We start from the raw sequence: 23,437 nt of genomic DNA on the forward strand, positions 1-23,437 counted from the left end.
GCCGTGGACCCTGCCGTGACCCTCCAAGGAGTCTCCTGCACTAAATGCCCTTTGTTCCATTTTTAAATAGATCGCAGATAATGAGCTATCAAATTACCCCACTGTGTTCCTCTTGAGTTCCTTCTGTGAAAAGAGTTAAAGCAGCAAGAAGAGGAGCGAGATCAATGAAAGATATGGAAGACTCGGATAAGGAGGGGGAAGGGGGTGGGGGAAAAGGAAGCAGGTGAAAAAGGGAGTCAGTTGTGGTCCTGCATTTAAAACGGAAGCAGAAAGCCCTGTTTTAAATGCAGGATTTTAGGCTGGTGTAGAGATGCCCTGAGTGTTTCATAATAACTCTCCTCTTGTGCACATACAGAAAAAACAGCTTGAGAGATTTCTCCAAGCCTTGTCCGCATCTTTTAATTTTTTTCTCCATAATCATACTGGCTAGTAACTTGACTTTTTTTTTTTACAGTAAAGTTTTTGGAATCTCCTTCTAATAGCTGGTCCTTGAATGACAGCTGCCTATCAGGCCTACCTGTCTCCATCTAGGGGCAGTTCCAAACGGAGGGCTCCTAGCACTACCACTCAGAAGGCCGTGTGCAACTACTCTGCCTTTTTCTCCTTGACGGGTTTTCTGTGCTAAGGAAAAAGATGGAAGAAACGGCGGGGAAATGCAGGAGGGATATGAGTGGAAGGCAGTGTAGTTAGGACCCCCTGTAGAATTCTGTGACTGAGGAAGAATGATGCCACGATACAAGCCTCGTCTGGATGGGGGCCTCGTAGGGCTGTCCCGCCTTAGTGCCTTGCAAGGCGCCAAACCCTCCGAGCCCATCTGAGTGTAGCAAAGGCTGAACCCTTCTGTCTCCTTAGAGTGGCCAGTCGATGAATGGAGGGGACCGGCCCAGCCCCTCGTGACCTCGGGCCTGTGGGTGTCCTCTCCACAAACAGGTGACTTGCAGGATTACTATGTACCACTGGGCTCTCTCCCAGCCTGGAATACAGCAGGAAGCTGTGCAGGTCGCCATGTTTCATGAAGGGCAGGATTACCACTGGGGAGGGGTACCCTTCGCTCTCTGTGTTCTGGAGACAGACCCCTGGGGGAAAGAAAGAAAAAAAGAACGTGGATGTCCCAGCTGCCCAAGCCCCCTGCAATATGACTGATCTATGAGGAAAACAAGGGTGGAGGTGGGGAAGCCCCGACCCCCAGCTGAATATCAGCTAGATAAAGGGGCTGGGAGGGAGCCAGGAGCTCAGGCGCAGTGTGGGGGTGGAGGCCTATTGGATGGAGCAGAGTGGGGAGTTGACACCAGCCGGGAGCCCTGTTCCCTCTCCTGGCTATGGGATGGAAACAGGGTCTATTTCGCACAAAGAGGAAGGGGCGGGAGAGACTTTTAAAACCCCCGCACGGCTTTGCGTATGAAGCAGAACTCCCCTCTGACAGAACCTGGGGTACCGAAAGCGCTCTCGTCTTTCCTCCGACACTGTGCGGTAATCCAACATATCCCAGGTCTGCACTAGTCTGTGGCCTGCCAAGCCGAACGCTGCTCAACAGTAGCCCATGCGGAGCTTGACAATGGTTCCCCCACCTACCTCCGCCCAGTTTTTCAGTCCAGCGGGGGGGGGGGGGAGGCAGTAAAGGCGGGAGGTCTATCAAGCCCCTAGCAGGCCACCCTGTGCAGCTAGTGGGGGGTTATATTTCACTTGAGAGGTGGCCAGCTGGGCAGGCCCAGGCCCTGCAGCATCCCCACAAGTGAGAGAAAGAGCAGGAGGGGGAGATGGAGGCAGGAGGGGCTCTCCCATCAAGCTTACCCAGCAGCTGACCCCCATGTCCCACACCTGCCCCCTAGCCTTTACCCAGGGCCTTCCCTTTGAGAACTGCCTCTCTTGGGGCCTCTTAACCAATAACACATTCTTCTGCTGCATCTTGGGGCTGAATGTTATTTTTACTCTATTCCTCCTTAATGTGAACCGGAGGGGGGCGCGGGAAGAGGAACTGGTGGGTGGGAGCCGAGTGGGACAGTCCCGCCTTCGTGCCTCGCAAGGCACCAAACAAGCCTGATTTGCATTAGCCGAACTTCCGCCCACCCCCACAGTGCCCTGTCCCTGTCAGAGCTCTCAGCTCTCCTTGCCAACATCTGTTTTCCCAAGAAGTCTTCTCTCCTCCTCCTCACTCTGAGCCCTGTTCCCCAGGGACGATCCGTCCATTCCGCCTCCCCCTGCCCCCCAATCCAAAGGCTGTTTCCTCTTGTCCATTTTTTCCCAGGCTACAGCCAGCACAGCCTGCCCTATATGGAATGGGCGAGTGTGCACCCAGCTCCCTGAGTTGCCTTGTCTCACATGCTGGGCACCAAGCCTAACCAGGCAATGTACGTGGGCATAAGGGAAAAAAATGTCCGTGCCCCAGAATGCCTTGGAGTGCGAACAAAGCAGAACCGGGAGGGGGCAGGTCTTACGGAGAGGATAACAAGGAAGCGAGTGGAGGGGAAACTCAGATGTGAATGCCTGCTCCTGGATCGAAGCAGTCATTCGGCGCTAACCCTTCATGTGCCACAGTCAAAAGATGGTACGTGCACAGCTTTGCACATACGCATGTACACCTGTGCACACCCGCATGTCCTCACCAATCAACTTCATGACATTGGGGTGGTCGAAGTCCTTCATGCAGACGGCCTCGCTGAGGAAATCCTCCATCTCGCTGCGGGTGCAGATGGCAACTGCAGAGGGAAGAGGGAAGTTGGGAGCACGAGCCAGGGCCCAGGCAGCCAAATCTGTTTCCATTTCCTGGGTCGGAGATCCAGAACGCGGGAAGTAATCCCACAGAATGAGAGCGATCCCGAGTATGGGCAGGGCCCCCAGCCATCATCTGTGTGCACATGCCTGGCAGTGGCTTTCAGGTCCAGGGGAACAAAGGAAGCTGCCTTATAATGATTCAGACCATGGGTCCATTGAGCTCAGTAATGTCTACACACCAGGGGTGGGGAAGCTATTTTGGCTCCAGACAAATGCGTGAGGGACAGCGTGCTGGCAGTGGGTGGGGCCACAGCACAAAGTGGGCAGTGCCTGGGGGATTATGGGAGTTGTGGTCCAACACATCTGGAGGGCCCCAGGTTGGGCAAGGCTGCTCTCCACTGACTGACAGTAGCTTCCCAGCGTTTCAGACCGGAGTTTTTCCAAGCCGTACGTGAAAATGACAGGGGTTGAACCCGGGATCGTCTGGATGCTTGCTTTGCTACTCCTGAGAGATGGCCCCAGCAGTATCTCTCTGTGTAGAAGTTAGTCAAGGAGATGGGAAATACATCCAGGAATCATAAGAGAACTTGCTGGGAACCATAAGGCACAGAGGGTGTAGAAGCTCCCACAGAGCTGCCAATATGGGTCTATGCGGCTACGCACATGACTGTGGATGTGTCTGCAAAAAAAAAAGCGGGCATGCCTTGCAAGTGTTACATCTTACAGGCAGCTGTGCTGTTCCAGTGACTGGCTAACCTTCCTTACTTAGGGAGATTGCTCGTTAATGGGGCAGAATGACTGGCAGGTGTTTCCTCAATGGGCGTAATAGTGAAGAAATAGTGAAGAAACTGGAGAACTGTCTTGAGTGTTTTGAATGGGAGAGGCTACACCCAAGTGAAAGGGAGGGGGCTAATGCCAGGTGTGTGCGCGCACGCGACTGTGACTGTGTGTGTGAAGAAACTGCAGGGAGACATTTGTTCCCCACTTCCCAAAGCGCTGAGAAGTTCCAAGGGTAGTGTTATGGGTTTGGCCTTCTTTGGAGCACTGGAGACTTAGAGCCTTTCTACATGAGACTTTTATTGTGTGCTCATGATCGCTCACTCACAGTAGTTTGTGCGACCATTAGCGTAACGAGGGAAGTGTCGTATTTTTTCCGAACAGCCTCTGTAACACCATAGAAATCTCACGTAATTATACAATTCTGCCACACCACAGTGCCACCTAGTGGTTGTATAATGGAATGTATAGAAAAGCAGAGAAAGAAAAACCCTGAGGGGAAAAAGCATGTAAAGGACCTGAGCTTAATCCTGCAAAGAATCTAGAAGCAGAAGCCTCAATAAAGGTGTGGGTTAAAAGCTTCATGTAGAAAAACCTTTAACATCATTGCTTAAATATCTGGTTCATTTGTGGCTGTGCTGCATCCAGCATATGTCCATCTGGCAACAACCAGGAAGAGTGCTTTTTCCATGGCGGCCCCCCACTCTCTGGAACACCCAAGTTCAGGTGCATGTTGAAAACTTCTTTACATGCCTCAGCGTTTACTGACTTATGATTCCCATCATTACTATTTTTAGTTTATGGCCTACAGCTATATAGTTGGGCTTTGTTTTAGCTATCATGGATATTTATATTGTCATGTTATTGTGGTACACCATCTTGATATGTTGTATATGACAGGTGGTATAAAATATTTTTAAATATATTAAAATAAATATAAATAAAATACATTTACAAAATATATAAGAGCATGCATGGAGGCAAGGAACATAGGCACCCCTAACAGACCACAGATATGCTGCCCTTTACTTTGGTGTCTCTTTCTCTGTTCCAGAAATACTATTTCATACCGTGAGTGTTCCTGCAAAAGGGAGATGTCATGATACATAACAGACACCAGGCCCCAGCCCTCCAGGTCCATCGTGTGTTGCCAGAAAGGAGTAATTTCCCTAAGATTTGTAGAGTCAGAGCTTGTGGGCCTTTAGCAGCTGCACCACAGGTAGGAATTCAACAGGGGAAGCTTCCTTCCCAGCACAGATATGCCAACATTTTGAAAGCCAGACTGAATTTCTGCCTGTTACGTAGCTGTTGAAGGCCCAGGAGGGACCCTGCCTGAAAAGCAGCAGCAACCTCGTCACAAACAATCTTTCCCCAAGTTGGATTAGGGAATGCCTTGAATTTTCCAGGCATCTCCAGGAACCAGCTCCAGAACCTGTTATTCAATGCCAGGGTTTTGCCCTGGAAGGTGTGAAGCTGAAGAAAGGTCTCTGGACACATGCAGAGTGACATTTCTTCACAGCTGGAGTAACCACAGCCTGTCCCAATACATCCTGGACCAGGGGGGAGCAGTTCCAAACAGAGGAGGATCTTCGCAAGGTGCTTTAGCCCCAGGATCTCTCTGCTTAGAAATGGAGGATGGCGCTAGAGCTGTGGCCCCAGAATTATTGGGCAAGGTGCAGAGGAAGAATCAGAAACCTCCTCTTTCTACTACTTACTCTTCATGGTTTTAACGGCGACTTTAAGAACTGCCCCATCTTGGCTGAGTTGCCCCTCCATGACGGAGCCAAATTCTCCTGCAGAGACCAAAAAGAAAAGGAAACAAAGCCTTATGAGCAAGAAAAAGAGAACAGTCAGGAGTGTAGTTCAAGTCACCTTTACCCTGCTTGTCCTCCAAGAAACATACAGAGCAGCTTTCCTGGCTTCCCCCTTCCTCCATTTTTTCCCTCACAACAACCCTGTGAAGGATGTTGGGCTAAGGTTTAGTGATTTAGTGGCCCAAGGTGACCTTCATGGCTGAGTGGGGATTTGAATGTGGGTCTGCCCGGCGCAGGCCAACACCCTAACCACTATATCACCCTGTCTCTCCTACACGGGCTTAACTTTCTCTTCTAGTCGCAAATACATTTGCTTTGGAAACCTCAGTGAGAAAGAAATACTGTAGGGCAGTGCTAGCCCAATGCAGTAGGCCATTGCCCATGCTGGCTGGGGATGATGGCAGTTGTAGTCCAACACATCTGGAGAGCAGCAGGTTGGGGAAGGCTGTAATAGGTGGTACACCTGGGATGGCAGAATTCAAGCCTTCTCAGGAGGCACCACAGTTGTTCCACCCCAAAACATGAAATAACAAGGTCTGGGACAGGTGCATTCCACTCTCCATCCTTTCAACCACTGTAGACCCTTCCCCTCGGTCCATTCACTTGGGACCAAGATACCCAAAGGACTAGCTGCTCTCGCACAAACTTGCCCAACTATTAAGCTTGCCTTTAGAGGCTCCTGAGGTGAGGCAAGTGGCAACAAGAAGCAGAGCCTTCTTGGCTGTGGCACCTTGCCTTTGGAATTCCTTCCCCCAATCTGCCCCAATCCCCGTCTCTGCTGACCTTCAAAAGAAAACTGAAAACAACCATGTCCACCTCAGCCTTGAAGACAGTATGATGCTGCTGAATTGTGATGTGTTTATTTATTTATTTATTGCATTTATACCCCGCCTTTCTCCCTCTCGCAAGGAACTCAAGGCAGCTTACATTATCCTCCTCCTCACCATTGTATCCTCACAACAACAACCCTGTGAGGTAGGTTGGGCTGAGAGTCTGTGACTGGCCCAAAGTCACCCAGTGAGCTTCCATGGCCAAGTGGGGACTAGAACCCGGATCTCCCGGCTCCCAGTCCGTCACTCTCACCACTACACTACACTGGCTCTCAGTGATCAAAACTGTTGATGTTTTTGCTATTTTTTTCCTGTTTTGTTGTTGAGAAATGTATATTGTTAGATATGTTAGCCCCCTCTTGAAACCCTGTGATTAAGAGGCAGCAGTGCAAGTATTTTAAATGAATAAATAGTACATATATAATCTTATGGAACAGGGGAAAAGGAGTAAGAAACAGGGAAAACCCTTAAAGAAGAAACACAACTCACACACCCTGAAACAACATGATGCAGGGTGGAATGGCAAACTTCATTTTTGCCTAGGGCAGCAACCTAACTAGAGCCAATCTGCCTTGAACAGAAGGGAAGTGATATACCAGATAGAAAGTGGGATAGATCAGGTTAAATGGCAGCTACATTCAGTTGTGGAAATGACTGTGATTTTAGCCCAGGTTTGTAAATAGTCTCCTCATCTGTAGTGTGTAGAAAATCACCTCTAGGCAACCAGCCAGAGAAGTTTTACAAAAATTGGTTCTTTTCTCTTTAGGCTTGCATGTTATTAATCTAGTCAGGCCAGCTAGTAAATCATTTTTGTCAGCTTGTAATTTTTGTGGAAGCTTCTGCTCAGGCAAAAATCCCAGGAATTTAATGGGAAACAAAGAAAGCTCTACTCTGACAAGGAAGTCCCCACCACTCCCGCCACCACTGCTGTACATCTCTAATTCCCATGCAGTTTTGTCCTGTCATGATTCAATGCACCAAATGCAAACACATTTACGATGTGGCGCAAACACAAGGTACTGGATAGCTCTCGTGTCTGACAACTCCAGGGGGATGAGAACTTTGGTGGTATGGGGGGGATTTCAATAATGGCAAAAACATGTGTGTGCAAGCTGTTGAAAAATCAGAAGCAAATTACCCACAAGAGAGGGGAAAAAACCTACAAATATATATGGGTAATGGAGAATGCAGCCATTGGAAGCTCCCCCACTACCCCGCCACTACTTTCAAATCAGGCAGACTTTACAGGTTTGGGTCTGTAAAATTAACACAATACATAGTATTTACTGCCAGAAGATATGTTGAGGGCCACTGGGTTTGATGGCTTTAAATGAGGGTGGGATGCAATTCACAGTGGAGAGATCTGTCCATGGCTATTGGCTAAAATGGAGCCTGTGCATCTCGAGGCAGTATACCCTCTGAATGCAAGATGCTGGAGGCGGGGAGGAAGCAACAGCTGGGGAGAGCTACTGCATTCCTGCGCTGTCTGTGGGATTCCTAGAGGCATCTGGCAGTCCCCTGTTGGAAGCACAATGCTAGGCTAGGTGGAACGTTGGCTTGGTCCAGCAGAGTTCTTCTTACATTGCTTCGTATAGGGCCCAAGTTGAAGGGGGCAGGGGGAGTCTACCCTTCTCCACCATCAAAAGCTGCTAGATGGCAAATGAGGTCGCTGATATAATCATCCGTCTCTATCTGGCAGTCACGTGGGGTTTGCCCTGGCAGGAGCAGAAGCATCTGGCCGGATAGGAAACGCAGGCAGGTGGGAAATCCATTTCCCTGCTCCCTCCTGGGGCAGAAGAACATGAGTCTTGCAAGGGCTTCAGCACGCGACGCGAACGCTTGAAGAACCGAGCCAGCTGCTGACATTTCAGGACTCAATCAGACTTTCCGTGCCTGGCTCAGTCCAACCGCCGCCGCTGCTCCTTCTGAAATCTAGGGCATTCAAGGGACAATCCCAAGGCATGGGATCTGTGCAAAAATGGGTTGGGGCCTACAGGCATTCACTCAGTGACACCCCCCTCCCAAATATATGTGGGGGACACATAATGTATGGCAGGAAAAGGTGAGAGCAGGATTAACTGTGAACTGGGGTGTTACGCCTGGAATCGATTTCCAACGTCAAGCTTCAGCCCAGGAAAATGGGAAGCAAGAATAAATAAGAGAGTGCCTCTGAGCATGTGCAAAGTGCTTTTCCTGTCTCCACTGAGATGCCACCAATCAGAGCACTACCCGTGTGGGGTTTGAGATCAAAGCTTCCAAAGCAGAGGAAGTGATCAGGTTAGGCTTGAGCCTCAGCAACCCTTCATTGAGGAACTGATCTCTGAAACGTGCTTTGCGAAAGAAAAGTTGTATGTTCAGCTGCCAGGAGAAGTACAGAATCCTAGAACTGGGTGTACTATTTTATTATTTTCCCTCACATCAAAATCGTCTGCCACCTTTTCCTTTTCCTCTCTCCCCATTTCTCAGTATTAATTTTTAGTGATATGTACTTCTGGATTCTTCTCCGTTTTGGGTCCCAACTTTTGCAAAATCTTCTAAATATGCCACTGTGTTTTGGATCCAATCTTGTTCATTTTTAGCCGCCTGCTTTAATTTTACATTCAGTTTTTTTTTTCTTTACAGAATCGTGGGACTGGAAGGGACCAAATGAATCCAGTGATTTTCTACTAGTATTCCCCCATATCCTGGAGCTCCTCAGAACCATATGAGGTGTTCCATGCTGAGAAGACCTGTAACAGCAAACAAACATCCTTGCAAAGCAGTTTATGCATCACTGCTGGGAAGGCTGGGCACCTTCTAGGTCTGGATTGTGCCTTGGCAGAGCTGTGAGTGCATCTTAGAAGGTGGCCCAGAATCCCTTGCAATACACAGGGTCTCCATGTCAGAAGTGCAGGGGCTCCTCAGAAGACAGATCAGTGTGGAAAAGGTTCACCATGGGGTAGAAAGTCTGAAAATCAATCTAACATCATGTCCTAAGAGAGGATAACCTAAACATCTAACATAAAGGTTAGCAACTGGCAGCCGCTGAGCTACATGCAACCCCTGGAGAGGTATCCTTTGGCCCTCCAAAAAACAATCTGGGGGGAAGAAGATGGGGAGAAAGTGGCATCTGTGGCCACATAATTTGTTGGAAAGCCACTTTAAGGGGCAGAGTTTGAGGCTTGCCAAGAGTAGTAGTTGCTGACCAGGAATCTTCCCAACAGACTGTCTAGATGGATGTTCAGGCTATGGAACTCTTTCCCACTGACTTGCTGCTTCCATGAAAAAGGGCAGATGCAAGAAAGAAAGAAAGAAAGAAAGAAAGAAAGAAAGAAAGAAAGAAAGAAAGAAAGAGATGGATGGATGGATGGAAATGTTCAAGGGGGAACATATGTGCCATCCGTCGCCAGGGGCCTTTCCATTTTTGCTTTCCAGATGCTTCCAAACTAATCCCAGCTGTTCTTGGAGGAAACTTTTTTACTTCCTAAGTGAGGCTGAGAAAGAAACCCTGCCAGCCCTTCGACCCAAATGAGCAAAACAGGCCTTTGTCTTTCCGCATTTCTGCTGCACTCTGGGCTGTTCATCCAGCACGTAGTGCTACATGATATTAATTATTATGGAAATTAATCAGGAAAGGAAATAGGGGGATTGCCCTGTCTCTCATTCAGCAATTAATTTCTTATGCTGTTTGTCTTGGAAGCTTTTCTCATAGTTGAAGTTGGTGAGGATGGCCTGGGTTACTCAGTGGTAAGGAAAAGCAGACTCCACATACTAATAAGCACTCTTTTTCTTACTGTGGTCCACTGAGAGCTCAGACTTGGGTTCAAATGAAGTCCTGCCCTCCCTCCCTGTCCTCTGGTTGTAAGTCAGAGTTTCTATTCCCTGCTCTAGGAAAGAAGTATGTTTAGCAAGCCATGAATTTTAGAATTCAAAGGGTCATCAAACTCTATGAGAAGTCCCAGAGACTGAAATAGATCATTATGCAATACCAGTAAACCCGTGTATTTCCAAATCCTTATTTCAGTCATGCAATTTGTTTTTTTCTTTTTTTGTTTTCCCTGTGATCATTTTGCAAAATTTGTGGGGGGGGGGGGTTGTCAATTTTTGGAAAACACAGGTTCATTATGAGTCAGGCAGGGGCACATCAGTGTCTTCCTATGTATGCAAAAAGTGTCTCTTTGCTGGAGATGTGAAGGACAGTTCTCTCTCTTAGGCCTGGAAGGAACTCCCTCTCATGACACCTGTGGGGTGCACCACATCTTTCTTCCCTGCTCCCTTTTCAAATCCCACATTTTCCTTAAAGGCTTGGGCCTTTCCCTGCATTTCTCAAACTTTTTGAACTTGACCCCCTCTTCTGAAGTTCTTTTGCCTTGAGCCCCTCCCAACATACACACCAATAGTTGGTTCCACAGGTGAACATGCACAGACCCTACTTGCTGCATGTGGGGTCTTTGAACTAGGGCACTAATCCAACAGGCATAGAACAGGACACCTTTGACCCCCTCCTAAAACCTCGCACAGGGCACTGTCATGAGAACAAAGCAGCAGGTCTTCCCAAACCAGGTCAGGATGATGGAGCAAGAGAAGGAGCAATCACTCCCCCCCCCCCGTTTCACAAATCCAATGTGGATCAACAAAGGTCCTCTGCTAGGAGCCATCCAACCCACCAGGCTGTTGGGAGGAGGAAGGCTCATAGAATCATAAAATAGTAGGATTGAAAGGGGCCTAGAAGACCATTGAGTCCAACCCCCTGCTCATTGCAGGAATCCAAGTCAGAGCATCCCCAACAGATGGCTGTCCAGCCTCATATTGAATGCCTCCAGTGTGGGAGAGCCCACTACCTCCCTAGGTAACTGGTTCCATTGTTGTATTGCTCTCACAGTCAAGATCACTTTGAATTTTGTTTCTGTCTTCCAAGGTATTAGCTATCCTGCCCAATTTTGTGTCATCTGCAAACTTGATCAGTGTTCCCTGCACCTCCTCCTCCATTAATAAAAATGTTGAAGAGCACTGGGCCCAGGACTGAGCCCTGCGGTACCCCTCCCCAGTTTGAGAAGATCCCATGGATAAGCACTCTTTGAGTCTGATTCTGTAGCCAACTGTGGATCCACCTGATCACTGTTTCATCTAGCCCACTTTGAGCTAGTTTGCTCATCAGGATATCATGGGGCTCTTTGTCGAAAGCTTTGAAGTCGAGGTATATTATGTCTACAGCATTCCCACAGTCCACAAGGGAGGTTACTTAATCAAAAAATGAGATCAGATTCGTCTGGCAGGACTTGCTCTTGACAAATCCATGTTGGCTTCGAGTAATCACTGCATTGTTTTCAAGGTGCTTCTAGATGGATTGCTTTATAATCTGCTCCAGAATTTTCCCAGGGATTGATGTCAGACTGACTGGTCTGTAGTTCCCAGGTTCCTCCTTTTTACCCTTTTTGAAGATAGGGACAACATTAGCCCTCCTTCTGTCATCTGGCACTTCCCCCGTCCTCCATGATTTCTCAAAGAGAATAGACAGTGGTTTTGAGAGCTCCATTTGCCTCAGAATCCTAGGCCTTGCTATAAACGTACTGTACACACACACACATCCTTCATGGGTTCTTCATGCCCCCGCTCCCAAGGACCCTTCCTAGAATTAAAAACTAGTGGCTTAATCCCTAAACACCTACTACATACGTGTAACTGCATTTGCTCAAATTCATCTCTTAGTACTCCTGCCTCTTCCATCCCCTCCCCACCACCCTGGTTTAGTATAGAGCAACATGAACATTGGTGGTACTGTATAAAAATGTTAAAAATTAATTGTTATTTTGATGGTTATTTGTAATGAAGCAGGCACCAATTTTGGATAGGAAAATATGAACTCTAGGAAAACAGGAAGGAGAGGAAAGATGGAAAGAAAAATTAGCACCTGAACTTTCCATGTTGGTGCTCCAACCATATCCACCCCTCTCATGAAGGAGAATGTTGGGTTGGAGACAAAGCTCCTAAGAAAATAAAGGCCTTAGGGCATGTAGCAGCCAAAATGGTGGCATACTCTGTTGGTCACTTAGATGTTTACTCTCTTGGCTGTTTATGGCTGTTGGCTTGATGACCCCATTTGGCTCAAAGGATCTCCTGACACATCTCTGTCCATACTGAACCTATAGGGCCTACTGGCTGACCACTTTTCTTTGGGCAAGGGCCACAACTGGGAGTCTTCCTCCAGTTGCCAAGGTAACATACCTTCACCAAGTGTCTTCCCTAGTGCCACCTTGTGGCGATCAATCATCACATCCCTCAGTTTCTCCTTCAGCTCTTCACTGATGCCCAGACTGTTCACTGTAGGAAGAAAAGGGAAGAGAAGATGTCACGACACATTACACGGCCTAAACTTCCAAGTCTTATCTGTGGCACAGAGTGAAATCTGGAGGTTTGACAGGGGGCTTAGATGAGGAGGAGGCCTAGTTTGTGTATGCAGCTTGAGGAGGGTTGAGCTATCAGATGTTTGGACCCTTACAGAACTAGAATCAGGACCCCTCAAGCACACAGACAGCAGCCTCAACCAGTAGGCCATCCATGAAGCACTACTAGCCCGGGGGTGGGCAACGTGTGGCCTTCCAGACATTTTGGCCTACAATTCCCATCATCCCTCACCATGCTGGCTAGGACTAGAGGGAGTTGTAGGCCAAAACATCTGGAGGGCCACAAGTTGCCCACGCCTGCACTAGCCGTTTACGTCCGCGGCTGCTGATAGCATCTCTCAGGCCCTGATTGGCTTCCAGCCCAGTTTTCCGATTGGCCGGGAGCCCTATGGAAGCTCTTTCAAGTTAGGCCAAGCCTCCCACTCTTGGACGTTCAGTCATTGACTAAGGCAAGCAAGCCAGGACTCCGCCGCCGTAGACAGACTCCCCTGACCTGGCATTGATCTCTCTTAACCAGCTACTTGACCTATGGCTGACCTGTCTCCTTGTACTTTGACTCCAGCTTCCATTCACCCACTCAGCAGACTATGCCTTGCCTTTCAATAGAACTTGGCAACATGGATCCGGCTAATACATCCCTGAATGTATTAGATACAATTTATACGAGGGCCTAGGCCCTGATTTAAGCTAGGGTTCAGAGCCACAGTTTCTGCAATGCTCTGAGAGTATAGCTTTCAACAAGAGGGACCTGCAACAAAATGTTGCAGCGTATCCTCACTACCCTCTAACAGGAGTGCTCCTGTTCAGAGTTCCAGCTACCCATGCCGTCCTCCAGGAGACTCCATTTAATTCCCCAACTCCAAGTTTTCCTGTTTGCTTCTACAATGGACACTCAACACTCCATGGCTATTGAGTCCACTGAGTCATCTTTGGGCTGTTTGGGGCTCTTTGGCGCTTTTTAAAAGTTTTTTTTTTTTTAACTTCTGCAAATCTTGGAGCTTCCCTGAGCATGCTGATGCCTCCTTCCTTTCTCAGTGGTCCTGTATTTGCCACGCAACTGTCAGCACTCACCACCTACGTTTACTATTAGAGGGGGTGATCGTGGGACCTGGGAGGAAGGGATCTCAGGCTCTACCCACCAAGAACAATGATTTATTATTGTTTATCTCCCACTTTTTCAGATATTGTTCAAAGCAGCTTTGAAATACCAAACTGTCACATGGCCAAAGCACACCTTGACAAGAAGAAGGGGAGGAGCTGCAGCCATACCTGAGGCAAAAGACAAGACTTGGGAAGAAGGCAGGCAAGAGGACGGGTGAAATTAGGGCTTAAAGACGCAGTGGTTAATGTCTGAGGATGAACTTGTGCTAGGAGATGTCTACATACTGGGAGCACCCTATAACTCTGATGGAGATGGGAACATTCCTTGCTGTATCTTGGGCCACAAGTCATGGGCTGAATGCATGCTGGATAGTTGGGAACGAGAGACCCACTCCTTCCATGACACTCACAAGTGGCTTCAGTGGTACGACGGCTGTAGGATTTGCGGACGCGGTAGTGAACCACCAGCTCTCCCTGTTCCATGCTGGGTTCAAATGCCTCCCTGAAGAGCGGACAGATGGACAGAAAGAGGCAATGAAACAGAAGAAGGATCCTGCTCAGGCCCAGCCCATCTACTTATTGTAGTCTGTCTTTCCTAGAGGGTCATGTCCTGGTGTCTGTTCTCTGCTTACCCATAGCGGGTTTCCTTCCTCCTCCTCCGGGCCAAGAAGATGGTGATGAAGGCAGCAGCAGCGAAGGCTGTGGCTACAGCAATCACCACGTACCACCAATGCCAGGAGAAGGCAGGGGTGGAGAGTCCTACTGTGGAGAAGAGTGGCAATGGTTAATGGGTGGAGCCCATCCAGTATGATACTCAGCCCCCCTTCCCTGCCACTGCTTGTACTGGAAGAACAGAAAGGAGGGAATCTAGTAAGCAAATTCGGGGCCAGATATAACCCTGAAGGTAAGATGAAGTATAATCCCACTTCCTGGGCTACCCGTCTGGTTCACCTCTATCATCAACACTTTACAACCTCTTGTTTGAAGTCAGTACCCCTTACAGAGGGCTTTTTCACATAGAGCTTTTATCCTGCTATTGAGATTGCTCAGTCAAGGAAGTTTGCGGGACATTTAGATGATGTCATCAACCTCCAGGGCATCTCCCGCACTAAATGACCCTTATTCCATTTTTTAAAAATTCAGAGATAATAAGCTATTGAATTACCCCGCTTGTGTTCCGATTGAGTCTGTCCATCCGCCCCATCCTCCCCGCCCCCCTGAAAAGTAAAAGCGACAAGAAGAGGAGCTAGACCAATGAAACATATGGAAGACTCAGATAAGGGGGAGAAGGAGGGGGAAGGGGAGCGGGGAAAGGAAGCACGTGTAAGGGGAGTCTGTTGTGATCCTGCATTTAAAACGGAAGCAGTAAGCCCCCTTTTAAATGCAGGAGTTTAGGCTGGTGTAGAGATGCTCAGACTCTCTAACCCAGATCCCTCTCTTTGTTTGGAAAGATATGTTCAATGGGAACAGGGATGGAAGGTAAATATTAAATCTTTGCCATGGTCCCATCTTCCTTCCCACCAGCAGGAACATTCTCTCTCATTCTCTCTCTCTCTCACACACACACACATACACACACACACACACACACACACTCACACACAGTAGTGGCTGGTGCCCACTGGGAATGGCGGGGTGGAGGGCAGGGCAACTAATGATAGGTAGAGCCAAGGGGTCGTAGTGGGCAGAGCCAAGGGGTCAGAGTTATCTACAGCAGGAACCCATTGTACAGAAAAGGGAAAGTGAGTCAAAATAGCTTTGAGATCATGCCTGTAAAGCAAAGGATTGGGCAGCAGGAGATCCACACAGAAGCACTCCTTTGCAGCTGTATCTTTCTGTTCCAGCAACAATCCCCCTTGCACAAGATAATTCTTGCAAAGTGGGGAAGGGTGTGATCTCTTTTGTATACACAAACACACACAGAGTTTTACACTAGTTCATTCTCCCTTTCTTAGTTTTAAGTATATGGGGGCCAATCCACATTGGCGCAGCCCACCTGCACAAAGCAACTAGCCACCCCTGCACACTCACAGGTGCAGCTCTTCCCCTTCCTGTAATAGCTATTTTGAAAAAAGAGAACATCAGACACTCTCAAAGTTGACATGCCACAGGCTCCAGTAGATTGCCTGCCCTCTGAAACTGGAACATTCTGGAAGGGAAAGGCACCATGCCTCATTCCCTGATGCTGCCCATCCCAACCTCCCAATCTATGTGTAGTGCTTACTGGGAGTGCTATAATCCACCACTCACCTGGCTGGGACTCTGGTAGATTTTCACCTGTGAGAGAAAAACCAGTAAATGACATATTTAAATATGGAGCCCAGCCAGACTGCTACAAATAGGGCCTCAATCAGAAGCAGGCCATCTTCGGGGCACATCGAAGAGAATCAAAACTCCGAAATCGAAAACATGGCTCCTGTTTTAGAACTGGCTTTAGATTCTATGACACTGCAAGGCTCCAAAGCCACACCGAGTAGCACAGAAATTAAAACCAGTGGATTCTACTATATCAGAATGAGACCTAAGATGAGGAATTCCCAGACTCAGAACCACTCTTGGAAAGGAGAAAGCCAGAGGCTGGGCCAGAATTAAAAAGAACAACACCGAATGGAGATCAAAATCCACTTTTGGAAGAATCATCAAAGAGTTTGGATCAGGAATGCTGAAACAACTTCAGAACTATTTTTTAAACAGAGTAATTTTGGTAGCCAAATTATCCACCCTGATATTCTTAGAAGGATGTGCAGGAATAATTGGCTACCAAAACTGAGCTTTATTTATCTTTAATAGTCTTTAAGTGGTTCCATCATTCCGGTTCCAATCTCTTTGATTCTTTTTCCAAAAGTGCTTTTTTGCTAAACGTCTGTGTTTTGGTTCAGACCCGAAGGGTACTTCAATGTTTTGAAATTTCTGAGCATTGTAAAGATATCCCCTACCCCCTTAACCTTCTCTTCTCTCCCACATCTGTTTTCCAGACCCCTGACACCCACACAGAGTTTCCTCGGCCCGGTTCCCCATGCCATTCCCCATCCCATGCCTTCTATAATGAGAATCCTCCCAACATAATCCACTGCTTCCCATTTCTTACCGGAGCCTGAGGAGGAAACCATGATGGCCTTGCTCCAGGGCCCATCCCCTGCACCCGTGTAGGCTGCGACTCGCACGGTCAGATTGTGTACTGTCGAGTTCAGCATCAGGATGGTCTCATTCGTCAGCCCCACATCCACAACAACCTAGTGGGGGGTGGTGGCAAAGGCATCAGGCATCAGGCATCAGGCAGGAGAAGATGGCTGGCCCCACCCCCTTCCCCCAAACCACCACTCAGTTGCTGGTTTCCTGGCTTTGGTGCAGTTTTCCCCCCAAGGCTGAAACGCCTTTTCTAGGGCTAAGTTACTGGCAGTAGGAATTTTAAGCTACAATCTGCTGGTATTGTGGGGAGAGGGGGGCTTGCCCATTTTGCCTTTGGTTCTGTCCACTACTGGATTGTGGCCCCCAAGAGCATCTCTGAAATGGAATTTGGCCCTCAGGCCGAAAGAGGTTCTGCACCGCTGGGGTAGGAGATGGCAAAGATTCATTTAGGGTCATTTGGGAACTGGGTCCCATCCTGATTAAGGAGTGCTCACCTCTGGCAAGTCGTCGCTCTGACAGATCAGCTTGTATCCACGTAAGATCCCATTGATGTCACCCTGTGGCTTCCCCCACTGTATGACGGTGCAGCTTCCATTTTGAATGGCCATGATGTTCTCTGGTGCAGTTGTAGGCACTGCCATGGAAATGAATGGCTACCACAGAAACGCTCTGCACCCCTGGCCCCTGATGTGCGAGGGGTGGGACCATTGCCCATCACGCACTTAGGGAGCTGCCTTCAACCTCAGAGGCCTCAGCATTCGATACAGGAGTCCAGCCCACCAATCCTCTTCCTCCCATTGCTATGCAGCAAAGCTGGCAGAGTAAAGCGGTTAGGAGCATAAGCTCAATGTCCAGGGCTCAAATCTTAGCTCAGCTCTGAATTCACCCAGTGGCCTTGGCAAACTACTATATTTCTGTCTTAACTGTCCCCCTGTGGATAACAACATTGGTCTACCTTTTAGGGCACCCGTTGACTATCCTGATTGTGAGCACAATGAAGGCTGTTATGGGATAATTAATCCAAGTAAGGTGTCCTGCATATGTGCCAGAGGAACTGCAGATCCTACTCGCCCCTGCTCGAACCTGCTCAGATGTTAAGTTGCTGCACAATAAACTATGGCTAGAAAGAACCAAGCACCCCAGGAGACCTGGTTTCCAAACCACTGCTATCTAAACCAGATGTTAGACCCCACTCCATCTTTCTGTCTCCCAAACTACCCTTCCTCTAAGTGAAACCCATCAATGAGTTCATAAAAATGCAAGAAGAACCCTGCTGGATGAGACCAAAAGCCTATCTAGTCCAGCATCCTGTTTCCCACAGCGGCTCACCACATGTCCCAAGGGGAAGCCCACAAGCAGGACTTGGAGAAAATAGCCCTTGCTTCTTATTCTGGATGTAGCATACAGACATTACAGGCAGTATGCAACGGGGCGCTGATGCCTCCGCTGATTCTCTTCCTCTCCGCTGATTCCATTGTGTAGGCAGTGGGACCCTCCAACTGCATTGTGCAAGTGAGACCCAACGCTTACACAAGGGAGATTCAGTGCTTCGTAAGGGAAGCCCTGAAACAAGCGGAAATGCTCACTTCTGAAACGAGGAAGGTTGGCGGAGCTGCCTTATGCACGCTCCCCTGACATGCCTCCTTCCAGAAATGAGCGTTTCTGCTTGTTTTGGGTTGGCCCAGAAGCGCTGAAGCGCCGCTGCGCAATCAGTGGGGGCTATTCGTGCAACGCAGTCAACCGAGCAGAAGAGCACCGGTGGGGGTGGAAGCACCCCGTTGGATTCCACACTTGGAGACACAGCAGCCCTTAACAGCCTTGCCCTTCATGGGTTTGTCTAATCCCGTGGTAGGCAATGCACGTGGTGCCCCAGACACCTTTGCTGGCACCTGCCGAGATGCCCCCCCCCCCATCTTTAGTTTTGTTTTTTTTATTGAACATTTTCTTAGCAGCAGCTGGGATCACTTCAGAGCAAGGGGGGGACAGGTTCCAGCTGCTGCCATCTTCATTTCCCATTAATGCCTCCTGGCTGCACATGGGGCTCAGAGAAATGAAGACGGCAGAGGCCAATGCTTTCTGCTGCAGCATGCCCAGCCACCAAGGAAAAAAAAGAAGGGAGAAAAAAGGAACCGTTGCCACTTTTCTCTGGTAAGCTGGGGCAGGCGGGCGGGTGAATAAAGAGAGAGCTCTGTGGCACTCTGGTGTGCAGTGTTTGGGCTCAGACCCCACCTCTGCTTTGTACTCAGTCTTTTGGGCAGATTACTTGTCCTTTTGTGACTAGCCACACCTCCCACGGCAGACATTTTCTGGTGGTGCCCAGGACAGTTTCTTGAATTGCCAAATGTGCCCACAGGCCCAACAGTTGCCTACCCTTGGTCTAATCCATTCTTGGTTCCATTCTCCCCACCCTCTGCCCCCACCCCATGTCCAAAGCAGGTATCCAGGACACAAGGCTCCCAGAGCTCCCCACAGCTTCCAGCTCACCTCCTTCAAGTGTTTCCATGGCCACCCAGTGGGTCCAGGGAGAGTTGCCCTCTCTGGAGCGACAAGACACACGCACATGGTAGACGGTGAAGGGGGCCAAGCCACCCAGGGTGTGGGTGAAGGGGGGGACACGGAGATTCTGGTTATAGAGTTCCACCTCAGACACAGTGCTGAGGTCCTCATCCGAGCGCACGGCCTGGAAAGAGAGGTGGGGGTAAGAATGTGAGGGAGGAGGTGGGAGGGCAAGGGACATGGGAAGCTGCCTCGGACCACGTCAAACCATTGCTCCCTCACAGCCAATCCTCTGACTGGCAGTAGTTCTCCGAAATCTCAGGCAGAGGGCTCCCCACCCCGCAAGTCTGTGACCCGAGATCCTTCGGATGGGAGATGTAACTGGACCTGGGACCTTCTGTCTGTAAAGCACAGGGAGAGAACCGCAGGCCTGCAGGCTGAAACGCCTTTCCTAAGGCATAGTTATTTGCAATCAGAGCTTTAACCTAAAATATGCTTGTGTGCACATGCGCGTATTTTGGTCCCACCCACTTTTTGCCTTCAGCTCCGCCCACCGCTGTGATGAGGCCCCCCAAGAGGGGGCCATAGCTCAGTGTGATAGAGCCCCTGCTTCACATGCAGAAGGTCCCAGGTTCAATCCCCGGCTTCTCCAGGTAGGGCAAGGAAAGAATCCTGCCTGAAACCCTGGGGAGCTGCTGCCAGTCAGTGTCAGCAATGCTGGGCTAGATGAGCCAAGAGTCTGGCTCAGTATACGGCAGCGTCCGATGTTCGTATGTTCCTAAGAGTTTCCCTGAAATTGAATTTGGCCTTCAGGTTGAAAGAGGTTCAACACCTTGCTCAAAAGCACGTGCTCATCACTAAGTTGGGGCACGTCCATCTAGCCCAGTATCCACATTTCCATACTGGAAAACACTCTCCGAGGCCTCCAAAAGGGAGCCCTGCTAACTGGGGACTAAACTACACACTGTGTTAAATAGCTAATGTGCAGCTGATCCTCACCATTTTGTTTACCCTAGTGTAAGAGTGCAGGCCACCGTGCATGGGTAGGGGAGCTTTAAACCTTCCCATCCAGCCACTTTCCACCCCACAAATTCCCCAGCCCCGTGGGGACTAAACCCTCCCCCCTCCCTTGGTGCCAATGGAGGTTTTTTCTCTTTTTTAAGTCCCCATGGTAGTGGGGCAAATTTGGGCGAAGAAAGTGGCTGGGTGGAAAGGTTTAGACCTCCTCTACCCATGTGCAGTGGTCCTGATCCGGATCAGCCTCACACACTTACACTAAGGTAAACAAAATGGTGAAGATCAGCCATGTTACATATTTAATGTAGCATGAAGTTTAGCCCTGAGATGGCGGGGACTGAATTTGAGACTCTGGACATGCAAAGTGTGTGCTCTACCACACCACTCAGCTACGGCATCTCTTCTACAGGTTGGGTTTTCCACGTGGAAGCTACATTTACACCCCCAGGGGTGGGACTTAAAGCCCCATCTCTTGTTTCCCATTGCATTGCTCTTTCCTACACGGAGGTCACATCCCCCTGCGATAAGCTTCAATTATCCGGAAGGAAATGGTAGAATTCTGGACGGTACAACTTCACAGACTGCAGGAGAGGGATTGCAAACTAGCAGATCAGGGAGAGTGTTAAACCCTTTTCCCTGATGTAGTAGTTTACTATATGCAGGGATGGTGTTTTCTTGTTTTGTTTTTTACATAGGGGAACGTTAAAAAAAATCCCTCTCGTCGGCAGTGGTACAATCCAGAATTCTACCACCTGATTGTGCGTAATGGGTAGATTGGCTTTAAGGCCTGATCTCTGCAGCACATCAAGGTGGTAGAATTCTGGACCATACCACTTCAGAGCGTGGGTGCTGGATCACATTTTTAAATGCTCCCCTATATGAAAAACTCCCAGCATGTAGGAAAGTAGCACAACAGGGCAGAATACTGGGCTGGAGCCTTTCTCCTAGATGTACCAGACTTCTGCTTTGGAACAGGTGTTTGTTTGGGTTTCTTTACGTGGGAGAATATTAAAAATGGTAGCCCCCACCTGCAGCCTGAAATGGCGCAGGTCACTCCTCCACCTCTGCTGCATGAGTAAGACCAGGCCCCAGAGGGGTCACACGGGTGACCACACGTCGGAAATTCCCTCTCTGCTATCAGTTTTGTTTCTTGGCTACTGCTATCCCTTGCTCAGGCTCTTTCAGTTCCCCATGCTGGGGGGATGTCACATTTCATGCAGCCGGGACAGGGGAGCGGGGGCAGCGGGGTGGATGTCCGATGGAAGCAGAAGCTGGACAGGAAATTGCTCCTAAAAATAAGATGAGTTCCCTTATATGACAGGGGTGGAAGTGGAAGTGGGAGAGTGACAGTTCCTCCTCCAAAGCAGCTAAGCCCCAGCATCCTTGCCTGCCTGCCTTTCATAAATCCTCCTGTGCTCTCAGTGCTTTTTTTTACCTGGATGGTGCAGATGTCCAGAGCATAGGCACCACTGGGCCCAGGCTCCCACGACACCTCTAGGCTGCGGTCAGTGTGATGCACGAGGGATAAGGCCCATGGTCGTCCAGGTACCACTAGGGGGAGACAGAAGAGAGCAGGTGTAAGATGCCACACAAAGCAAGGTTACCTGTCTTTAGGGAAGTCAGAAGGGGGTTGTTTCACAGTACAGTCCTTGTGCATGTTTTCTCAGATGTAGGTCCACTGTGTTCAATAGGACATCCTCCTAAGTACATGCATGCTTAGGTTGCAGCCTTAGATTCTTTCCTGTGGGCTTGTTCATCTCTACTATTATGATGCAGAAGAAGTCAAGAATAATCACATGATTGCTCGCACATACATGCACACACATGCATAAATACATTCTGATCATGTTCCTAAATCTATGCCAAGAAAGCCCTGCAGATGGAAAACTAGCATCTCAGGGAGGAGTGTGTTATCTTAACCTTCTCCCAGCATGCTAGCTTTCTACTTGCAGGCAGTTTTTGCCATGGAGAAGCATTCAGGCATGCAGTTCTAAAGTATCATGTGGCTTTTCTGCACATACAAAGCAGCTCATACTTGGGGGGCCAAACTATTTTTATTTTTATTTAATAATACGTTTATATCCCGCCTTTTTTCCTCAGGCAAGGAATCCAAGGCAGCTTACATAGTCCTCTCCTTTCCATTTTTATCCTCACAACAACCTAGAAAGGTGGGATAGGATGAGAGTCAGTGACTGGCCCCAAAGTCATCCAGTGAGCTTCATGGCCAAGCAGGGACTAAACCCAGATTTCCCAAGTCTCAGTCCAACATTCTAACCACTACACCACACTGGCTCTCTATACCTCTTGACTTTAACTATAAGGTTTTAAAAATGCAAATAGCGCTAACTATCAGAGCAAGCAGGGGAGGGTTTTTTTTTCACCCTTTCCTCTCCTGTTGTGCTCCTGAGGAAAATCCCTCCTCAGAAGAGCTGGTATTTGAGTTGGTAAGAAATCTCCCATTGGAGCCAATGGATGTTTCCCACCACCCAAATCAAATACCAGCTTCATTAAAGCTTCTCCCACCAGAACTGCAGCAGGGGAGGAAATAGTTATATTCCCCTCCATGCCTACTCTCTGATCCTTAATTATCAGCCCCTCCCACAGCTGATGCAATTTGCATTTCTAAAAAATGGACCTTAAATTCAAAGATGCATTTAAAGTCAACATCATTGTATAGTTTGGCCCCCTCACCTCTCCGCCACCACTTCTCACCTCTCACAGCTGCAGTTCGAGATGTGCTCACTCCTTTAGTATTGTGAGCTTCGCATGAGAACGATGCGCTGTGGTTCAGACCTAAGAGGCAAAAGCAGACATAAGTGAACTTGATTAATTAGTAATTATCAGGAGTAATCATTTGGAATTAAATCAATTATTAGCATTCCTATTGCAGTTTTAAGTTCAACATGATTTTATGCTCCTTAGTGTAAAATGTTGAACCTTCATGATATTCCTGTAGTTTATAGACTGAGAACTGAAGCTCCGAGATAATTATTCATACCCAAGGTCACCCAATGAATTCAAGGCTGAGTGGAGACTTAAATTTATCTCCCAGGTCCAAGTCTAACCCTATACACCACTGGGTGGTACTCAGTATTCACTTTGCTTCAGAAATCATTAAAACAACCATGCAAAGTTGGTAACCTTCCCATTTTACAGATCAAGAAAGGAGACTGAGAAC

At 48.6% G+C, this 23,437-nt stretch overlaps 1 protein-coding gene across 2 annotated transcripts in view; it reads right to left on the reverse strand.

The window, feature by feature from the left end:
- AXL (AXL receptor tyrosine kinase) overlaps positions 1–23,437 on the reverse strand; it is a 71,981-nt gene that overhangs the window by 7,803 nt on the left and 40,741 nt on the right. Inside the window, exons 5-16 of one of the 2 annotated variants that reach the window (XM_084814976.1) lie at positions 22,972–23,052; positions 21,695–21,810; positions 19,231–19,426; positions 17,241–17,380; positions 16,706–16,850; positions 15,868–15,894; positions 14,250–14,379; positions 14,028–14,119; positions 12,338–12,433; positions 5,205–5,282; positions 2,604–2,696; positions 955–1,076 (exon numbers count right to left, since the gene is read on the reverse strand). In XM_084814976.1, coding sequence (XP_084671102.1) covers positions 955–1,076; positions 2,604–2,696; positions 5,205–5,282; positions 12,338–12,433; positions 14,028–14,119; positions 14,250–14,379; positions 15,868–15,894; positions 16,706–16,850; positions 17,241–17,380; positions 19,231–19,426; positions 21,695–21,810; positions 22,972–23,052 — 1,316 coding nt within the window. The remainder of the gene's footprint in view (positions 1–954; positions 1,077–2,603; positions 2,697–5,204; positions 5,283–12,337; positions 12,434–14,027; positions 14,120–14,249; positions 14,380–15,867; positions 15,895–16,705; positions 16,851–17,240; positions 17,381–19,230; positions 19,427–21,694; positions 21,811–22,971; positions 23,053–23,437) is intronic. The other variant, XM_084814977.1, reaches the window with a different exon arrangement.

Source organism: Heloderma suspectum, chromosome 10 (assembly GCF_057233095.1).
Source record: "Heloderma suspectum isolate Gila_16-S chromosome 10, 16-S_ref, whole genome shotgun sequence".
Taxonomy (NCBI): Eukaryota; Metazoa; Chordata; class Lepidosauria; order Squamata; family Helodermatidae; genus Heloderma; species Heloderma suspectum.